This window comes from Rhinoraja longicauda, chromosome 7, assembly GCF_053455715.1.
Source record: "Rhinoraja longicauda isolate Sanriku21f chromosome 7, sRhiLon1.1, whole genome shotgun sequence".
NCBI lineage: Eukaryota > Metazoa > Chordata > Chondrichthyes > Rajiformes > Arhynchobatidae > Rhinoraja > Rhinoraja longicauda.
The window spans coordinates 69,269,194-69,288,725 of NC_135959.1; the positions used below are offsets into that span (position 1 = coordinate 69,269,194).

Here is a 19,532-nt window from a genome sequence, read left to right on the forward strand (position 1 = left end):
AACATTGGGAACATGTTTCCTGCTTCTAACGTGTCCAACCCCTTAATAATCTTATACGTTTCGATAAGATCTCCTCTCATCCTTCTAAATTCCAGTGTATACAAGCCTAGTCGCTCCAGTCTTTCAACATATGATAGTCCCGCCATTCCGGGAATTAACCTAGTAAACCTACGCTGCACACCCTCAATGTCGAGACAAAAGCCCAGGAAAGAGATTGAGAACCTCGTGCTGAGACAGCAACCTCTCCCTCAATGGCAACAAGACAAAGGAGATAGTGATTGACTTCAGGAATGAAGCAGTACACACACCTCAGTATACATTGATGGCACCAAAGTAGAAAAGGTCAAAAGCTTCAAGTTCTTAGGAATAAATATCACCAGCAATTTGTCCTGGACCAGTCACATTGACGTTATGGCTAAGAAAGTACTCCAATGCCTCTACTTCCTTAGAAGGATTTGGAAGTTTGGCATGTCCTCAACAACCCTCACCAACTTCTAGATGTGCCGTAGAAAGCTTTTTACGGGGATGCATCGCAACATGGTTTGGGATCAGCCACTTCCAAGACAGCAAGAAATTGCAGGGAATCGTGGACAAAGCCCAGACCATCACGCAAACCAACTTACCTTCCATCGACTCCATCTACACTTGACGCTGCTACGGCAGGGACACCAGCAATCAAGGATGAGTCTCTCTCCCTCCTCCCATCAGGTAAGAGGATGCAGAAGTTTGAAAATGCATACCTCCTGATTCATGGACAGTTTCTTCCCAACTGTTATCAGGCAACTGAACCATCCTCTCACCAGCTAGAGTTCAGTCTTGACCTCCCATGCACCTCATTGGAGATCTGAACTGTCTTTATCACACTTTATCTTGCACTAAATGTTGTACCCTTTATTTTATCTGTACACCATGGACAGCTTGATTGTAGTGGAACAGTACAGCACAGGATCTTTAGCCCACAGTGGTTGTGCCATAGACAATAGGTGCAGGAGTAGGCCATTCGGCTTCGAGCCAGCACCGCCATTCAATGCGATCATGGCTGATCATTCTCAATCAGTACCCCGTTCCTGCTTTCTCCCCATACCCCTGACTCCGCTATCCTTAAGAGCTCTATCTAGCTCTCTCTTGAATGTATTCAGAGAATTGGCCTCCACTGCCCTCTGAGGCAGAGAATTCCACAGATTCACAACTCTCTGACTAAAAAAGTTTTTCCTCATCTCTGTTCTAAATGGCCTACCCCTTATTCTTAAACTGTGGCCCCTGGTTCTGGACTCCCCCAACATTGGGACATGTTTCCTGCCTCTAACATGTCCAACCCCTTAATAATCTTATACGTTTCGATAAGATCCCCTCTCGTCCTTCTAAATTCCAGTGTATACAAACCTAGTCGCTCCAGTCTTTCAACATAGGACAGTCCTGCCATTCCGGGAATTAACCTAGTAAACCTACGCTGCATGCCCTCAATAGCAAGAATATCCTTCCTCAAATTTGGAGACCAAAACTGCACACAGTACTCCAGGTGCGGTCTCACTAGGGCCCTGTACAACTGCAGAAGGACATCTTTGCTCCTATACTCAACTCCTCTTGTTATGAATGCCAACATTCCATTGGCTTTCTTCACTGCCTGCTGTACCTGCATGCTTCCTTTCAGTGACTGATGCACTAAGACACCCAGATCACGTTGTACGTCCCCTTTTCCTAACTTGACACCATTCAAATAATAATCTGCCTTCCTATTCTTACCACCAAAGTGGATAACCTCACACTTATCACATTAAACTGCATCTGCCATGCATCCGCCCACTCACACAACCTGTCCAATTCACCCTGCAACCTCATAGCATCTTCCTCACAGTTCACACTGCCACCTAGCTTTGTATCATCGGCAAATTTGCTAATGGTACTTTTAATCCCTTCATCCAAGTCATTGATGTATATTGTAAATAGCTGCGGTCCCAACACCGAGCCTTGCGGTACCCCACTAGTCACTGGCTGCCATTCTGAAAGGGACCCATTTATCCCCACTCTTTGCTTTCTGTCTGTCAACCAACTTTCTATCCATGTCAGTACCCTACCTCCAATACCATGTGCTCTAATTTTGCCCACCAATCTCCTATGTGGGACCTTGTCGAAGGCTTTCTGAAAGTCGAGGTACACCACATCCACCGGCTCTCCCCTGTCAATTTTCCTAGTTACATCCTCAAAAAATTCCATTAGATTAGTCAAGCACGATTTCCCCTTCGTAAATCCATGCTGACTCGGAACGATCCTGTTACTGCGATCCAAATGCTCCGCAATTTCGTCTTTTATAATTGACTCCAGCATCTTCCCCACCACTGATGTCAGACTAACTTGTCTATAATTTCCCGTTTTCTCTCTCCCTCCTTTCTTGAAAAGTGGGATAACATTAGCTACCCTCCAATCCACAGGAACTGACCTGGAATCTATAGAACATTGGAAAATCATTACTAATGCGTCCACAATTTCTAGAGCCACCTCCTTAAGCACCCTGGGATGCAGACCATCAGGCCCTGGGGATTTATCAGCCTTGAGTCCCATTAGTCTACCCAAAACTTTTTCTTGCCTAATGTGGATTTCCTCCAGTTCCTCTGTCACCCTAGGATCTCTGGCCACTAGAACATCTGGGAGATTGTTTGTATCCTCCTCAGTGAAGACAGATCCAAAGTACCGGTTCAACTCTTCTGCCATTTCCTTGTTCCCCATAATAAATTTCCCTGCTTCTGTCTTCAAGGGACCCACATTTGCCTTGACTATTTTTTTCCTCTTCACATACCTAAAAAAGCTTTTACTATCCTCCTTTATATTATTGGCTAGTTTACCCTCGTACCTCATCTTTTCTCCCCGTATTGCCTTTTTAGTTATCTTCTGTTGCTCTTTAAAAGAGTCCCAATCCTCTGGCTTCCCACTCTTCTTTGCTATGTTATACTTCCTCCCTTTTATTTTTATGTTGTCCTTGACTACCCTTGTCAGCCACGGGTGCCTCTTACTCCCCTTAGAATCTTTTCTCCTCTTTGGGATAAATTGATCCTGCAACTTCTGCATTATTCCCAGGAATACCTGCCATTGCTGTTCCACAGTCTTCCCTGCTAGGGCCTCCTTCCAGTCAATTTTGGCCAACTCCTGCCTCATGCCTCTGTAATCCCCTTTGCTATACTGTAATATTGACACCTCCGATTTTCCCTTCTCCCTCTCCATTTGTAGAGTAAAACTTATCATATTGTGGTCACCGCCTCCTAATGGCTCATTTACCTCGAGTCCCCTTATCAGGTCAGGTTCATTACATAACACTAAATCCAGAATTGCCTTCTCCCTGGTAGGCTCCAGTACAAGCTGTTCTAAGAATCCATCTCGGAGGCACTCCACAAACTCTCTTTCCTGGGGTCCATTACCAACCTGATTTTCCCAGTCTACCTGCATGTTGAAATCTCCCAAACATGATGCCTGGTTGAACCAATCTCATCTGCCTGCACATGATCCATATTCCTCCATTCTCTGCATGTGCCTATCCAAGCCTCTTAAACACCACTATCGTATCTACCTCCACCACCACTGGCCATTGGTTCCAGCCCAATACCACCCAATGTGTAAAGAAACTTGCCCCGACATCTATATACTAAAACTCTCGTTTATTTGTTTGTTTGTTTGTTTGTTTGTTCCTGAACTGCAGCCAGAACGGTACACGATAGCGCGATAATTTTAGGCCCACCTTACTCACCGTCGTCCCTTTGGTGCTAATGGAAGAAGTTTCATTGAAATCGGTGTTATATTTTAAAAGTTACTCACATTTTAAAGTTTAAATCTATCTCTTAGGGAGGGAGGGGGGATAAGGCGGGTTGAGGGGGATGGAGGGGAAGGTGGATGGGGAGTGGGGGAGGAGAGGGTGCTGCACCAACGTAGGAGAGGTTTGGGCCCAACGGGTCCACTTGGTCTAGTCTCCATTAAACCTTCCCCCGCTCACCTTAGAGCTGTGCTGTCTCGCGGATATTTTTCACTCTGGGGGGGGGGGGGGGGGGGGAAGGTTCTGACTGTCTCTGCTATCTGTGCCTCTCATAATTTTATATACGTCTATCAAGTCTCCCCTCAACCTCCGATGTTCCAGAGAGAACAATCCAAGTCCATCCATCTTCTCCTTGTAGCCAAAACCCTCTCGACCCGAAACGTCAACCATTCCTTCTCTCCAGAGATGCTGTCTGTCCCGCTGAGTTACTCCAGTATTTTGTGTCAGCCTTTCTTTCTTGGCATTTCATCTGCCATGACATTGGCCCATCCCCAGGGCCATAGCTGCTATGAACCGGTCCTGCTGAGCCGGATGGCCACAACGCATAGATCAACTTGCACTTTACCCTGTCCAAAACTGTTACAACTGTTTCGTTTCGTTGGGTTGCTGCTGTCTAAATTACCTAAATTATTGCATCGTATGGGAGGCGCATTCCCAATCTCGTTGTACCCCTGGGTACAATGACAATAAAGATATATTGTATTGTATTGTATTGTATTGCTTCAGGATATCATTAGTGATGAATATATAGACACAAAATGCTGGAGTAACTCAGTGGGACAGGCAGCATCTCTGGAGAGAAGGAATGGGTGACGTTTCGGGTCCAGACCCTTCTTCAGTCTGCAGTTCCTTCCTACACATTGGTTATGAATAATATTTATTCACAAAGTGCTGGGTAACTCAGCAGGTCAGGCAGCATCTCGGGAGAGAAGGAATGGGTGACGTTTCGGGTCGAGACCCTTCTTCAGACTGAAGAATAATACCCTGATTTTGAGAAATAAAAACACTATAAATCTCCAGTTAGATTTTGTTTTTAAAGAGAATTTTGAATTTTTCGAAATTTAGAAAAAAATGTTGGCAGTGGCCACTGGAAAAATAAATAAATTTACAGAACAGTGTCAAAAAATGAATCTTCGTGGAACATGTTCGCAGAGAAGGGGTTAAAAATACGTCCGCGGGGTCTCTTTCAAATAAACTGTGATGGTGGCATTTGTGGTGGACAAATGTGTGTCTGTATCTCTCTCTCTGTGCTCTCTGTTCATTGGGGCTGTGGGAGACACCGGGAGAGCCGCTGCTAGGAGAGCCGCTATTGCAAGAGGCGCTGCCTGGTGCACCGGGAGAGCCGCTGCTAGGAGAGCCGCTATTGCAAGAGCCGCTGCTAGGAGAGCCGCTATTGCAAGAGCCGCTGCCTGGTGCACCGGGAGAGCCGCTGTTGCACCGGGAGAGCCGCTGCTAGGAGAGCCGCTATTGCAAGAGCCGCTGCCTGGTGCACCGGGAGAGCCGCTGCTAGGAGAGCCGCTATTGCAAGAGCCGCTGCCTGGTGCACCGGGAGAGCCGCTGTTGCACCGGGAGAGCCGCTATTGCAAGAGCCGCTGCCTGCTGCACCGGGAGAGCCGCTGTTGGATAGCCACTATTGCAAGAGCCGCTGCCTGGTGCACCGGGAGAGCTGCTACACCGGGAGAGCTGCTGCTACAAGAGCCGCTGTTGCACCGGGAGAGCTGCTAATGCAAGAACCGCACCTGCACCGGGAGAGCCGCTGCCAGGAGAACCGCTATTGCACCGGGAACTGCTGCCTACACCGGGCACCGCTGCTGCAGGACCCTTTACTGCACCGGGGGGCAGTCTGCTAGAGCGCCGGCTGCACCGGTCCCGGGATAGACGCTACTGCACCGGGAGACCCCCTGTTGCCAGGAGAACCGCTGCTGCAGGAGCTGCTACTGCACCGTCCGGGAGACCCCCTGACTTGCACCGCGAGACCCCCTGACCTGCACCGCGAGACCCCCTGACTTGCACCGCGAGACTCCCTGACTTGCACCGCGAGACCCCCTGACCTGCACGCGAGACCCCCTGACCTGCACCGCGAGACCCCCTGACTTGCACCAGGGGAGCCGCTGCAAGGAGAGCGGCTCCTGCACCGGGCACCGCCGTCTGCACCGGGCACTGCTGCTGCAGGACCTTTTACTGCACCGGGCACCGCCGTCTGCACCGGGCACTGCTGCTGCAGGACCTTTTACTGCACCGGGCACCGCCGTCTGCACCGGGCACTGCTGCTGCAGGACCTTTTACTGCACCGGGCAGTCTGCTAGGGCGCCGGCTGCACCGGTCCCGGGATAGACGTTACTCCAGCATTTTGTGAATAAATACCTTCGATTTGTACCAGCATCTGCAGTTATTTTCTTATACATAGCTGCTACTGCACCGGGAGCCGCTGCCAGGGGAACCGCTGCTGCAGGAGCTGCTACTGCACCGGGAACTGCTGTGTGCACCGGGCTACAAGAGCCGCTGTCTGCACCGCTCCTACTCCATTCCTGCACCGGCCTCCTGCTCCTGCACCAGCTCCAGCTCTCGCCCAGTCAGGCTCTCCTTGCAGCTCCTGCCTGCACTGTGCAACAAGAGCCGCTGTCTGCACCGCTCACCGCCCACCGCTCACCGCTCCTGCACGGCTCCTACTCCCCACATGGATCAACCTCCCTCCTTTGCTCCAGGAAGTCCAGCACGACGTTGGCGCCGACCATTGCAGCGAGCGCCGGAGGTGGCGTGTCCGCAGCGCCGGGCTTTGCTTGTCCTCCAGGACAAGGCAGGGACAGAGGCCCGGGACTGGGCTGGAGACTAGCACCGCACCGCCTGGCTGGCTGCAGCAGCAGCGACTCCGCTCTCCGCTCCAGGCTCTGGCCCGGCCTGGCACCGGCCCCGGCCCCGGCCCCACACCCCCGGGTACAACAGCAACAACAGTGGGGCTGCAGTGCAGTGCACCGCTCTCTCCTCTCCCCTCCCCTCTCTGCTCTCCCTCCTCCCCTCCACTCCAGGCTCTGCTCTGGCCCGGCCCGGCCTGGCACCGGCCCCACCCCCCCGGGTACAACAGCAACAGTAGTGGGGCTGCAGTGCACCGCTCTCTCCCCTCCCCTCCCCTCTCTGCTCTCCCTCCTCCCCTCCCCTCCCCTCTCTGCTCTACCCTCCTCCCCTCCCCTCCCCTCTCTGCTCTACCCCCTCCCCTCCCCTCTCTGCTCTACCCCCTCCCCTCCCCTCTCTGCTCTCCCTCCTCCCCTCCCCTCCCCTCCCCTCTCTGCTCTACCCCCTCCCCTCCCCTCCCCTCTCTGCTCTACCCCCTCCCCTCCCCTCCCCTCTCTGCTCTACCCCCTCCCCTCCCCTCTCTGCTCTCCCTCCTCCCCTCCCCTCCCCTCCCCTCTCTGCTCTCCCTCCTCCCCTCCCCTCCCCTCCCCTCTCTGCTCTCCCTCCTCCCCTCTCTGCTCTCCCCTCCCCTCCCCTCTCTGCTCTACCCCCTCCCCTCCAGGCTCTGCTCTGGCCCGGCCTGGCACCGGCCCCGGCCCCCACACCACCCGGTGTAACAGCAACAACAGTAGTGGGGCTGCAGTGCACCGCTCTCTCCCCTCCCCTCCCCTCCAGGCTCTGCTCTGCTCCTGGTTTCCGGGTGGTTTCCCCCTCCACACTGTGTCCCTCTCTCTCTCTCTCTCTGTGCCGGAGCAAGACTGTCTGCAGCAAGAGTCCCCCCTCTCTCTCTCTCTCAGTCTCAGTCTCAGACTCTGCCTCCCCCCCTCACTCACTCACTCACTCACTACTCATGTGCTGAGGGCGGTGCTGGAGAGGGGAGGGCATTAAAATGGCCACAGCCCTTGGAGAGGGGCACAGCCAGCTGGATCTGTTGATACAAGCAGGTAAGGACTCCAAGGGAGAGGGGGGAGAGGAGGAGGAGAAGAGAGAAGGGAGGGGAGAGAGAAGGGAGGGGAGAGAAGAGGGAAGGGGAGGAGAGAAGAAGAGGGGAGGAAAGAAGGGAGGGGAGAGGAGGGGGAGAGGGAGAAGAGGGGAGAGGGAGAAGAGGGGAGAGGAGGGAGAGGGAGAAGAGGGAAGAGGGGAGAGGAGGGAGAGGAAGGGGGAGGGAGAGAGAGGACAGGGGGAGAGGAAAGAAGGAGGGGGGGAAGAAGGGGAGAGGACAGGGGGGAGAGGGAGATCCAGCTTGAATCAATGCACATGATATTGAGATGGGGGAGAGAAGAGGGGAGAAGGAGAGGGGAGGGGAGAAGGAGGAGGGGAGGGAGGAGGGGAGGGGAGGGGAGAAGGAGAGGGGAGAAGGAGAGGGAGGAGGAGAGGGAGGAGGAGAGGGGAGGGAGAGAGAGGGAGATCCAGCTTGAAGCAATGCACAATGCACATGATATATGGTGGTGGGGGGGATTAGCAATGTTCGGACCAGGAAGTAAGATCAGTCGCACGTTTGTTTGTTTGTACGTGTTGATGTTCAGTTTGCAGTGGGCAAGCTGGGGACAATTCGTGCAAATGCATCGTTAGTGTGTGTGTGATGCAGAGAGAGAGAGAGAGAGCATTGATCTATCTGCTGCAGCTTATGTGTAGGATTTATTGTTTCCCTCCCACCACCAGGAACCGTTACCTCCTGGGTGCCAGGTCCACAGCACATCACACTCTGCCCTGACACTTCTCAATGAATGCCATTTCCCAAGAGGTCTGGTCCCCCATCCAATTTTTAAAGGTTCAAAAAGTTGTCTTTTTATGGCATTTAATCTGCTTCTTGTCTGCAATGATCACCTCTTTTTTTTGGTTGTTTACACCTGGTTCTGGAATTCCTTCCCAGACCCCCAACCCCCCCCCCCCCCTCCGGACATCCATCACCCCTTTCCTCATTTATGCAGTGCCTTTAAAAATCATTTCCCACATATGCTGAGGTTTCCGTGAGGCACTTTGAAATATTTCTTTAGAAAGTCGTGACACTACAAATGCAGATTATTTGTTTACTATCAAAATATTTTTTTTACTGGGTGAGTCTCTATGTGGAAGACAATTTGCAACAGGTGGGAAGCAAGAGTGTGTACTGGGGTAAAGCAGAAAGTAAGTGATGTAATATAAACTAGGCCAACCCCAGTTACATGGACTGGAACATTTCAGCTTTGACTCCAGGAGATTCAGTGCACAAGATTTCTGCAGCATTTATTCTGCCTGTGGCTTATTGTGCGCTCAACAACATTGCGAAGGCCAAGGCAAAAATTGGATCCCTTACCCAGGTGGTTAATAATTGCCCTACGTCAAATGGTTTGTGTAACCACCATCTGCATTGCGGTGTCTGATCTTTAATTATCTGTTTCCTTTTTTTTCCTTGAGGAATAGTTGATTATCAGCAGTTGGCTTGTAAAACTTTGAGCATGATAATTAGGTCCTTTAAGGGAGTGGGATGGTGAATTTGTACCTCGTACAAAAAGACTGACATGTTTGAGTTACCTCCCCCATATCTTCCAAACCTTCTCCATCGAGATCAATACTACTCCAACTTCCAAAATTCATTTAAACTAATTAAAAATAAAGCTTTGGCAGACACAAAATGCTGGAGTAACTCAGTGGGACAGGCAGCATCTCAGGAGAGAATGAATGGGTGATGTTTCGGGTCGTGACTGAAGAAGGGTCTCGACCCGAAATGTCACACATCCCTTCTCTCCTGAGATGCTGCCTGACCCACTGAATTACTCCAGCATTTTGTATCTACCTTCGATTTTAAACCAGCATCTGCAGGTTTTTTTTCTAAGAATAAAGCTTTCCAATTCTTCTCCAGTGTAAGTTGAAGTCTTATTTCCAGACCAGACAAAAAAAATCTTCTCACATTAGTACACCGCAGTATTCCAAATGCTGAAATGATGCACAAGATAAAGGAATTGCGTGATTCTCCAATGGGGAAGTGGGATGATGATGTGCTGGCATGCCTGCTAAACTCCTCCTGTACATCTCCATTTATGTACAGTGAACTAATGTTAACGTAAGTTTCCAAACTTAGCACAGTGTGTGAAGAAGAGTGTGTCTGCCAAAATAATGGGTGGTTGATTAGAGCTGAGTATCCTACCTCTCACATTTCTGCTTCTGTTGTGATAGTAAACTGGACTCATTGATCAAATTTTTCTTTCCTTAATATCTTGGAAAATCCAATTATACTATTAGCAAACTATTTATTGCGTTTAATGTATGCAGAAAGATAGTTTTAAATGAGTGTTAAGATATTTGGCAGAATTTCAGCTAAAAGGCTGAAAGGCTTTTTATGGAAGAGGAATCAAGTAATTGGTCATTTGTATAATGAATTATCTTTTTATTGATTTATTTTTGTTGCTGCTCTATTTCATCAGTCAGTTGTGTTGATATTGAAGGTAACCAGCTTGGAGTTTCTTATTAATTCAACAACACTTTTAGTTCAGCTTCTTATGATAACTTAAGGTAGTGTTGCAAATCATGCTGTTGACATGTTACATAATATATGGATGAAGAAAAGCACCGTTGCTGATCAAAAAGATAAATGCTGTTTTGAAAATGTTTGAAACAATAAGAAGTGAGCTCATTTAACTTGAATACATGTGTGGGAGAAACTGCAGACGCTTGTTCAAACCAAAGATGGACACAAAATGCTGGAGTAACTCAGCGGGACAGGCAGCATCTCTGGAGAGAAGGAATGGGGACGTTTGGGTCGAGACCCTTCTTTAGTCTGCAGTTCCTTCCTACACATTGGTTATGAATAATACCCTGATTTTGAGAAAGACACTACCGGCACGGTGGCGCAGCGGTAGAGTTACGGCCTTGCAGCGAATGCAGCGCCGGAGACTCGGGTTCGATCCTGACTACGGGTGCTGTACTGTACGGAGTTTGTACGTTCTCCCCGTGACCTGCGTGGGTTTTCTCCGAGATCTTCGGTTTCCTCCCACACTCCAAAGACGTACAGGTTTGTAGGTAAATTGGCTGGGCAAATGTAAAAAATTGTCCCGAGTGTGTGTAGGATAGTGTTAATGTGTAGGGATCACTGGGCAGCGTGGACCCGGTGGGCCGAAGGGCCTGTTTCTGCGCTGTATCTCTAAATCTAAATCTAAAAAAATCTAAATCCGGTTAGTTTTTTTTAAAACAGAGAATTTTGAGTTTTTTTTTCATTTAGAAAAAAAATTGTGGCAGTAGCCATTGGAAAAAATAAATTCAGTCTGAAGAAGAAGGGTCTCCACCCGAAACGTCACCCATTTCTTCTCTTAAGAGATGCTGCCTGTCCCTCTGAGTTACTCCAGCATTTTGTGTCTAACTTTGATAAATATTGTGTATGTTTTAAACAGTATTTTTATTAATTGCCTTCAGCACTGAAGCAATGCAAAATATATACTTTCTCTCGGCCACTACTTTCAAATAGAGTATTGATCAACAAAATGGCATTAGCCAATCTGTTGGAGGTGAAATACATGAGTCACTGTGCGTGGCCCATGATACAGCAAAGAGAGTTCACTCAGAAATTGTGGAAATTGGAAGAAGCAGAAATTTGCTTCAACCTCTTCCAATAAAAGTGAAGGTAGACACAAAATGCTGGAGTAACTCAGTGGGACAGGCAGCATCTCTGGAGAGAAGGAATGGGGACGTTTGGGTCCAGACCCTTCTTCTGTCTGCAGTTCCTTCCTACACATTGGTTATGAATAATACCCTGGTTTTGAGATAAACACTATAAATGTCCGGTTAATTTTTTTTTTAAACAGAGAATTTTGAGTTTTTGAAATTTAGAAAACAAAATTGTGGCAGTAGCCATTGGAAAAAATAAATTCAGTCTGAAGAAGAAGGGTCTCGACCCGAAACGTCACCCATTTCTTCTCTCGAGAGATGCTGCCTGTCCCTCTGAGTTACTCCAGTATTTTGTGTCTAACTTTGATAAATATTGTGTATGTTTTAAACAGTATTTTTATTAAGTGCCTTCAGCACTGAAGCAGTGCAAAATATATACTTTCTCTCGGTCACTACTTTCAAATAGAGTATTGATCAACAAAATGGCATTAGCCAATCTGTTGGAGTTGAAGTACGTGAGTCACTGTGCGTGGCCCATGATACAGCAAAGGGAGTTCACTCAGAAATTGGGGAAATTGGAAGCAGCAGAAATTTGCTTCAACCTCTTCCAATAAAAGTGAAGGTAGACACAAAATGCTGGAGTAACTCAGTCTGAAGAAGGGTCTCGACCCGAAACGTCACCCATTCCTTCTCTCCAGAGATGCTGCCTGACCCGCTGAGTTACTCCAGCATTTTGTGTCCACCTTCGATTTAAACCAGCATCTGCAGTTTTCTTTCCAATAAAAGTGAAGTCACTTCTCCAGAAAAATAAGGTACTGAGTAGAAAATACTTGAATATAAAATGAAAGAGATTGGATAAAATCAATCTCTACCTAGTGCAACAGTGTTGGTCAGTGTCATACAGTGGGAAAACAGGCCTTTCGGCCCAAGTCATTCATGTCGACCAAGGTGTCCATTGACACTAGTTGTTTGCCTGCATTGACCAATATCCCTCATCACCTTTCCTATCCATGTACCTGTCCAAATGTTTTTTTCAATGTTGTTGTACTTGCTTCAAATGTTTCCTGTGGCAACACCACCGTCTGTGTGGGAAAAGATGCACTTGGAATTCCTATTAAATCTTTGCCCTCTCTCTTAAAACCTATCTATATACTAAAACACTCGTTTGTTTGTTTGTGATTGAACTTCAGCCAAAATGGTACACGATAGTGCGAAAAATTTAGGCCCACTGTACTCACCATCGTCACTTTAGTGATAATGCAAGTAGTTTTATTGATATCGGTGTTATATTTTTAAAGTTATTCACATTTTAAAGTTTAAATCTATCTCCTAGGGAGGGAGGGAGAGGGGTGGAGGGAGGGTGAAGGAGGGAGGATAAAGGGGGTTGAGGGGGGATGGATTGGGGGGGAGGGGAAGAGGGGGAGGGTAGGGGAGTAGAAGGGGAAAGGAGGGGGGAGGGTAGGGGAGGGGGGGTTGAGGAGAGAGGGGAGGGGGGAAGGACAGGGTACTGCACCACTGCAGGAGAGGTTTGAGCCCAACGGGTCCACTTGGTCTAGTATCCTCTATTTCTTGATTCTCAAAAGAGGGAAAAAGATTGTGTGCTTTTAAGCTGTCTATGAAGTATGGGCAGCAAGCTTGATCAGTGGAAGAATTACTCGCTCCGTTCCATCCTGTCTAGCTATGGAATTGTCAGTTCAGTTCAGGTTACTTTATTGTCACGTGTACCGAGGTACAGTGAAAAGCTTTTGTTGCATGCTAACCAGTCAGCAGAAAGGCAATACATAATAACAATCGAGCCATTCACAGTGTACAGACACATGGTAAGGGAATAACGTCATGATGTGCAGCTGTTTTAAAAATCATTGAGCTGAAGGAATTAGTTTTAGTTTAGAGATAGAGGGCGGAAACGGGCCCTTCGGCCCACTGATTCCACACCAACCAGTGATCCCCGCACATGTACTAGGGACAATTTACACATACACCGCGCCAATTATCCTACAGCCAACTGTAGCCTATAGCCAATTAGCTGTCTTTGGATTTATTAAGGAACGCTTGGCCAAAGAGGTGTGTTACCGGGCGGCACGGTGGCGCAGCGGTAGAGTTGCTGCCTTACAGCGAATGCAGCACTGGAGACGCAGGTTCGATCCTGACTACGGGCGCCGTCTGTACGGAGTTTGTACGTTCTCCCCGTGACCTGCGTGGGTTTTCTCCGAGATCTTCGGTTTCCTCCCACACTCCAAAGACGTACAGGTATGTAGGTTAATTGGCTGGGCAAATGTTTTAAAAAAAATTGTCCCTAGGGTGTGTAGGATAGTGTTAATGTGCGGGGATCGCTGGGCGGCGCGGACCCGGTGGGCCAAAGGGCCTGTTTCCGCGCTGTATCTCTAAATCTAAAATCTAAAAGGACTCTTGAAAGGAACGAGGGAAGAGTATTTATTGTTTCTTCAGGATCTCTTGAGGCGAAGCCGGCATTTATTCCCCATCCAAAACTTACTTTGAGAAGGCAGTGGTGAGGTACTTTCTTGGACTTTTGCTGCAGATACTTCCATGGAGCTATTGGACAGGGAGTTAGAGCCAACACCGATGAAGGGTCAGAAGAATATTTCCACTTTTGGGTGGTGTATAAATCTGAGGGGAAGCAGCAGATGATGGAGCTCCATGCCGCAGGTAACCTTGTCCTTCTAGGTGGTGCATTTAAGAAGCGTTTTTTAAAGTAATCTAGTCAGGTAACTGGAATACATTTGCAAACACTGCAAGCTCGGTGTGCCAGAAGTGGAAGGAATGGATGCTTAAGGTGGGAGATGAATTTGGACCCGCTAAGTTACTAAAACACAATGGTTCTCTAATGCATTAATATTCTGCCTTAATATTCATAAATAAAAAAACGTTTTAAAATAGAACTTTAGTACATTTCATGTTGTCATGCTTAAGGGTCTGTCCCACTTAGGCGATTTTTTAGGCGACTACAGGCAACTAGGCTGTCGCCACACGGTCATCGGGGTGTCGCCTGTGTGGCCGTGAGTCGTCTCCAAAGACTCGTAGCGTCTTTCTGGTCACCGCTGGATTTTCAAAATAGGGAAATACAGAGGGAAATACAGCTGCTCCAGCCAATGTGCATGTAGTTCATTTTAATTTTCTGTTGAAAATTTTTAATAAACCGGGTTCGACTGCATTTAGTAGTGAAGAGCTTGCTGTGTTATTGGCTCACTGCTGATGTGTTCATGAAATAATAATAATAATAAATTCCTTTATTCGTCCCACAACGGGGAAATTTACAGTGGATAGCAAGAGATCATTCATTATAAATAAAAGATACATAAATTGTCATCAGTTTCCCTGTGTTCTTAGCTGTTATTGTTGACTCGTCTGCTGGGAGCAGTGCTGGTTGTGCAGTCTCACAGCAGCGGGAAGGAAGGACCTCCTATATCTCTCCTTCACGCACTTGGGGTGAAGGAGTCTGTCACTGAAGGAGCTACTCAGTGCAGTGACAGTGTCCTGCGTGGGGTGGGAGTCGTTGTCCAGCAGCGATATAGATGGCTAAATAAAGATTTAACAAGATCAGAGGATCAAGCTTTAACAAGATCAGAGAATCAAGCAGTTTGAATGATTCCTCTGCTGACAGCATGTAAACAGAACTACTCTGACAAAACTGAAGGTGTTTGTAAACTATTTTTCTAAACTTATTCAGAATTGGTTGCAATTCTCGGACTTCAGTGAGCAAACATTCATCCCCTGCTGCTTACTGCATGACAAATGAGAAGCATCCATGTATAACACTAGAAACTCGCAGCCTGAGCCAAAACATGCAAGTAGATTCTGCTACCAAGATCTGGATTGCTTGAACTAATAAACAAGTGTTTCAAAAGCAGGCCTGATGAAAGGTCACAAGCCTGAGGCCCACCGGAAATTGGAGGAACAGCACCTCATATTTCGCCTGGGCAGCTTGCAGCCCAGTGGTATGAACATTGACTTCTCCAACTTTAGATAGTTCCTCTGTCCCTCTCTTCCCCTCCCCCTTCCCAGATCTCCCTCTATCTTCCTGTCTCCACCTATATCCTTCCTTTGTCCCGCCCCCCTGACATCAGTCTGAAGAAGGGTCTCGACCTGAACCGTCACCCATTCCTTCTCTCCTGAGATGCTGCCTGACCTGCTGAGTTACTCCAGCATTTTGTGAATAAATACCTTCGATTTGTACCAGCATCTGCAGTTATTTTCTTATACTATATATATAGGTTGGTAAGTAGGTTTGCTGCTGACACCAACATCGGAGGAGTTTGAGGCAGTAAGGGCAGCTTTTAGAAGATACTAGACGACCCGCGAACCCGTTGGGTCCAAACCTCTCCTGCATTGCCCACTCCAAAGGTGCACAGCAAGATCCCGGGGTATATTCGAGGCTGTGGCGGCTGGGGAATCTCCCCCGGGGCCGGGAGAGGGGGAGAGGAAAGAGGAGAGGGATCCACTTACCCCGGCCCCAGGGGGACATCGCGGCGGCCAGCAGCAGGAGAGCGGCCGCTGTGCCCGGCAACCCTTCCCCAACTGCGCAGGCGCGGCTGCCTAGTCGAGCAAGTGGGAGCGCGCTGCGCAGGCATGGCTGCTGGGCCGTTAAAACTCCCCCGGGGTCAGGAGCGGGCGAGGGGGGAGAAGAAAGGAGAGAGGGAGCACCCGCCCCAGCCCCGGTTGACCATCACGTCGGCCAGCAGCAGGAGAGCGGACGCAAGGCGCCGCAGCATGTTCGTCCTGCTGGTGGCCATCTTGTTTGAGCTTCTCTCTGCTGCCGCACTGCCCCACGGGAGGAAGGTCAGGCGCGGGGCATGCCGGGACGGGCGGCCATCTTCTTTGACCTCCCATTGTAACATCGAACACGGTATTACTGCGCAGGCGCGGCTGACAGGCGGGGTAAGTGCGAACGATTTATTAAAGTTTAAAAATGTGAATAACTTTTAAAGCATAATAACAATTTGAACGAAACTTGCTGCTGCACACCACAGGCCAATGCTGAGTAAGGTGGGCCTAAAATCTTTGCGCTATCTTGTAATGTTTTGGATGTATTTCTGGAACAAGCATACATAAAAACATGCATACAAGATGAGAGATTTACTGGACCAAATGGACCCGTTGGGCCCAACCCTCTCCTGCATTGGTGCAGCACCCTCTTCTCCCCCCCCGCCCTTCCCTCCCCCTCCTTCTCTCCCCTCCCCCTCCCTCCACCCCCCCTCCTTCCCTTCCCCATCTCACTCCATCCCCCTCAACCCCCCTTATCCTCCCTCCTCCCCCCCCTTCCTCCCTCCCCCCTCCCTCCCTAGGAGAGATTTAAACTTTAAAATGTGAATAACTTAAAAAATATAACACAGATTTCAATGAAACTTCTTGCATTCGCACCAAAAGGACGACGGTGAGAAAGGTGGGCCTAAAATTGTTGCGCTATCGTGTATCATTTTGGCTGTAGTTCAGGAACAAACAAACGAGTTTTAGTATATAGATAGATACCTGGATATAGATCGGCTGCAGAAATAGGTGGAGTAATGGTAGATGGAGTTTAATCCGAGCAAGGGTGAAGTATTGCATTTTTGAAGTTTAAATGTAAGAACCATTGTGTCAACCATTCTGGAATCCCCAGTATGTAGTTAATGGCAAGACCCTTAACAACATTGATGTGCAAAGATATCTTGGTCCAAATTCTTAGCTCGTTGAAGGTGACAGCACAACTAGATAGGGTGGTAAAGATGGCGTATGGTATGTTTGCCTTCATTGCTAGCGGGATTGAGTATAAGATCGGGAAGTCACGATGCAGCTCGATAAGACTTTGGTTGGGTTGCATTTGCAGTTCTGGTCGTCCAGTTCCTGGGAGGATGTGGAGACTTTGGAGAGGGTGCAGAGGTACTTCACCAGAATGCTGCCTGGATGAGAGGGTTTCGCCTATAAGGAGAGTTTGGATAAACTTTGTTTTCACTGGAAGGCTTGATAGAAGTATAAAGAATGATGAGGCATAGATAGGGTAGACAGTCAGAACCTTTTTCCAAGGATGGAAATGTCCAACACCAGAGGGTAATGTCCAAGGTGAGAGGGGGAATGTTTAATAGAGTTATGCGAGGCAATTTTCTTTTTACACATATAGTGGGGGGGCCTGGAACGCATTGCCAGGGGTGGTAATGGAGGTAGGTACGATCGTAGCATTTAAAAGGCTTTTAGATAGACATGGAAGTGCAAGGAATAGAGGGATATAGATGTGTTGGAAGGAACTGCAGATGCTGGTTTAAACCGAATATGGACACAAAATGCTGGAGTAACTCAGCGGGACAGGCAGCATCTCTGGAGAGAAGGAATGGGGGACATTTTCAGATCAAGACCCTTTTTCAATCGTGTCGACCCGAAACGTCACCCTTTCCTTCTCTCCAGAGATGCTGCCTGCCCTGCTGAGTTACTCCAGCTTTTTGTGTCTACAGAGGGTTATAGATCATGTACAGGCAAATGAGATCAGTTTAACAAAGCACCATGTTTACAAGAATGATCCCAGGAATGAGTGGGTTAACATATGATGAACATTTGACAGCACTGGGCCTGCACTCGCTGAAGTTTAGAAGAATGAGGGGGGACCTCATTGAAACGTACAGTATCGTGAAAGGCTTGGATAGAGTGGATGTGGAGAGGATGTTTCCACCAGTGGGAGAGTCTAGGGCTAGAGGCCATAGCCTCAGAATTAAAGGACATTCTTTTAGGAAGGAGATGACAAAAGACATTCTGGCCTTCCATCGCAGTGAGGAGGTGACTGGAGGAGACTCGCTGTGATGGATGTTTCTTTTGTTTGGTGTTAGTTTATGATTGTGTGTGTTATTGCATTTTTATTGATTATTCTTATTGGTCTTATTGTTGAACTGCGGGTAATGTTTCATTTCACTACACATTTATGTGTATGTGACAAATAAACGACTATTGACTATTGACTATTGAGGAGGAATTTCTTTAGTCGGAGGGTGGTGAATCTGTAGAAATCTTTGCCACAGAAGGCTGTGGAGGCCAAGTCAGTGGATATTTTTAAGGCAGAGATAGATAGATTCTTGATTAGCATGGGTGTCAGGTTATGTGGAGAAGGCAGGAGAATGGTGTTAGGAGGGAGAGATAGCTCAGCCATGATTGAATGGCGGAGTAGACTTGATGGGCCGAATGGCCTAATTCCGCTCCTATCTCATGACCATGTTCTATACAAACAGTGTGGGCCGAAGGGTCGATCCTGTGCTGTACTATTCTATGATCTATGCACTTAACTTCTCTACGTCTACCCACTCCTGTTAGATCACCAGTCAACCTTAAGCGGACAAATCTAAGCTAGGTTAACGCAACCTGTCCTCAAAAAGCGTGGGATCATTCTGATCAATACTCTCCAGTTGGGCTCCCTTGCAGTGGAGCTTGTCACTAAGTGTTTATACTGAATGGGATCAATGTAAGGTTTTGTGGAACTAGAATGCTGCTCTCTGATCACCTTTGTGTTTCATCCTCTGGGGATAAAAGCTAGTGATCCTTTTTGATCAAACTGTACAGATAAGCAGTTTATAGTAGTTTGGACATCCAAAGTGGACATGCTATCTGTTTGTTCTTGAGTCTCTAGGTGATGCAGGTACCGTGCTGTATTTAGAAAGCTGCCGTTGATATTTTCTGCAGATGTTTCAGCAGACAATGTTAGATGCAATGTTAGAGAACTTCCTTCACGTTAAAGTGCCAACTTCCTGTCAAAAATGGAGTTGCTTTTAATCATGCATTTACTGCCACATTTGCTCTATTGCGATATCAACTGTCACTAGGTAGTTACAGCCTCCAGTCACCAAGAAGGTCCTTGGATCAAGTTCTCAACAGTCTCAATCCATTGCCTTCTTGTTGTTTAGATTTTTACATTTAGAGATACAGCGCAGAAACAGGCCCTTTGGCCCACCGGATCCGCGCCGCCCAGCGATCCCCGCACACTAGCACTATCCTACACCCCACTGGGGACAATTTTTACATTTGCCCAGCCAATTAACCTACATACCTGTACGTCTTTGGAGTGTGGGAGGAAACCGAAGATCTCGGAGAAAACCCACGCAGGTCACGGGGAGAACGTACAAACTCCGTACAGACGGCGCCCGTAGTCAGGATCGAACCTGAGTCTTCAGCGCTGCATTCGCTGTAAGGCAGCAACTCTACCGTTGAGCCACCGTGCCGCACTGTTATC

At 48.1% G+C, this 19,532-nt stretch overlaps 1 protein-coding gene across 2 annotated transcripts in view; it reads left to right on the top strand.

The window, feature by feature from the left end:
• LOC144595370 (ETS-related transcription factor Elf-1-like) overlaps positions 1-19,532 on the top strand; it is a 126,932-nt gene that overhangs the window by 69,700 nt on the left and 37,700 nt on the right. Inside the window, exon 1 of one of the 2 annotated variants that reach the window (XM_078402812.1) lies at positions 7,346-7,692. The exons of the other annotated variant lie outside the window; for it this stretch is intronic. Within the exon in view, the coding sequence (XP_078258938.1) occupies positions 7,638-7,692 (55 nt within the window). The 5' untranslated portion in view covers positions 7,346-7,637. Of the gene's footprint in view, positions 1-7,345; positions 7,693-19,532 lie in introns of those variants that run through there. 2 annotated transcript variants of the gene reach the window in all.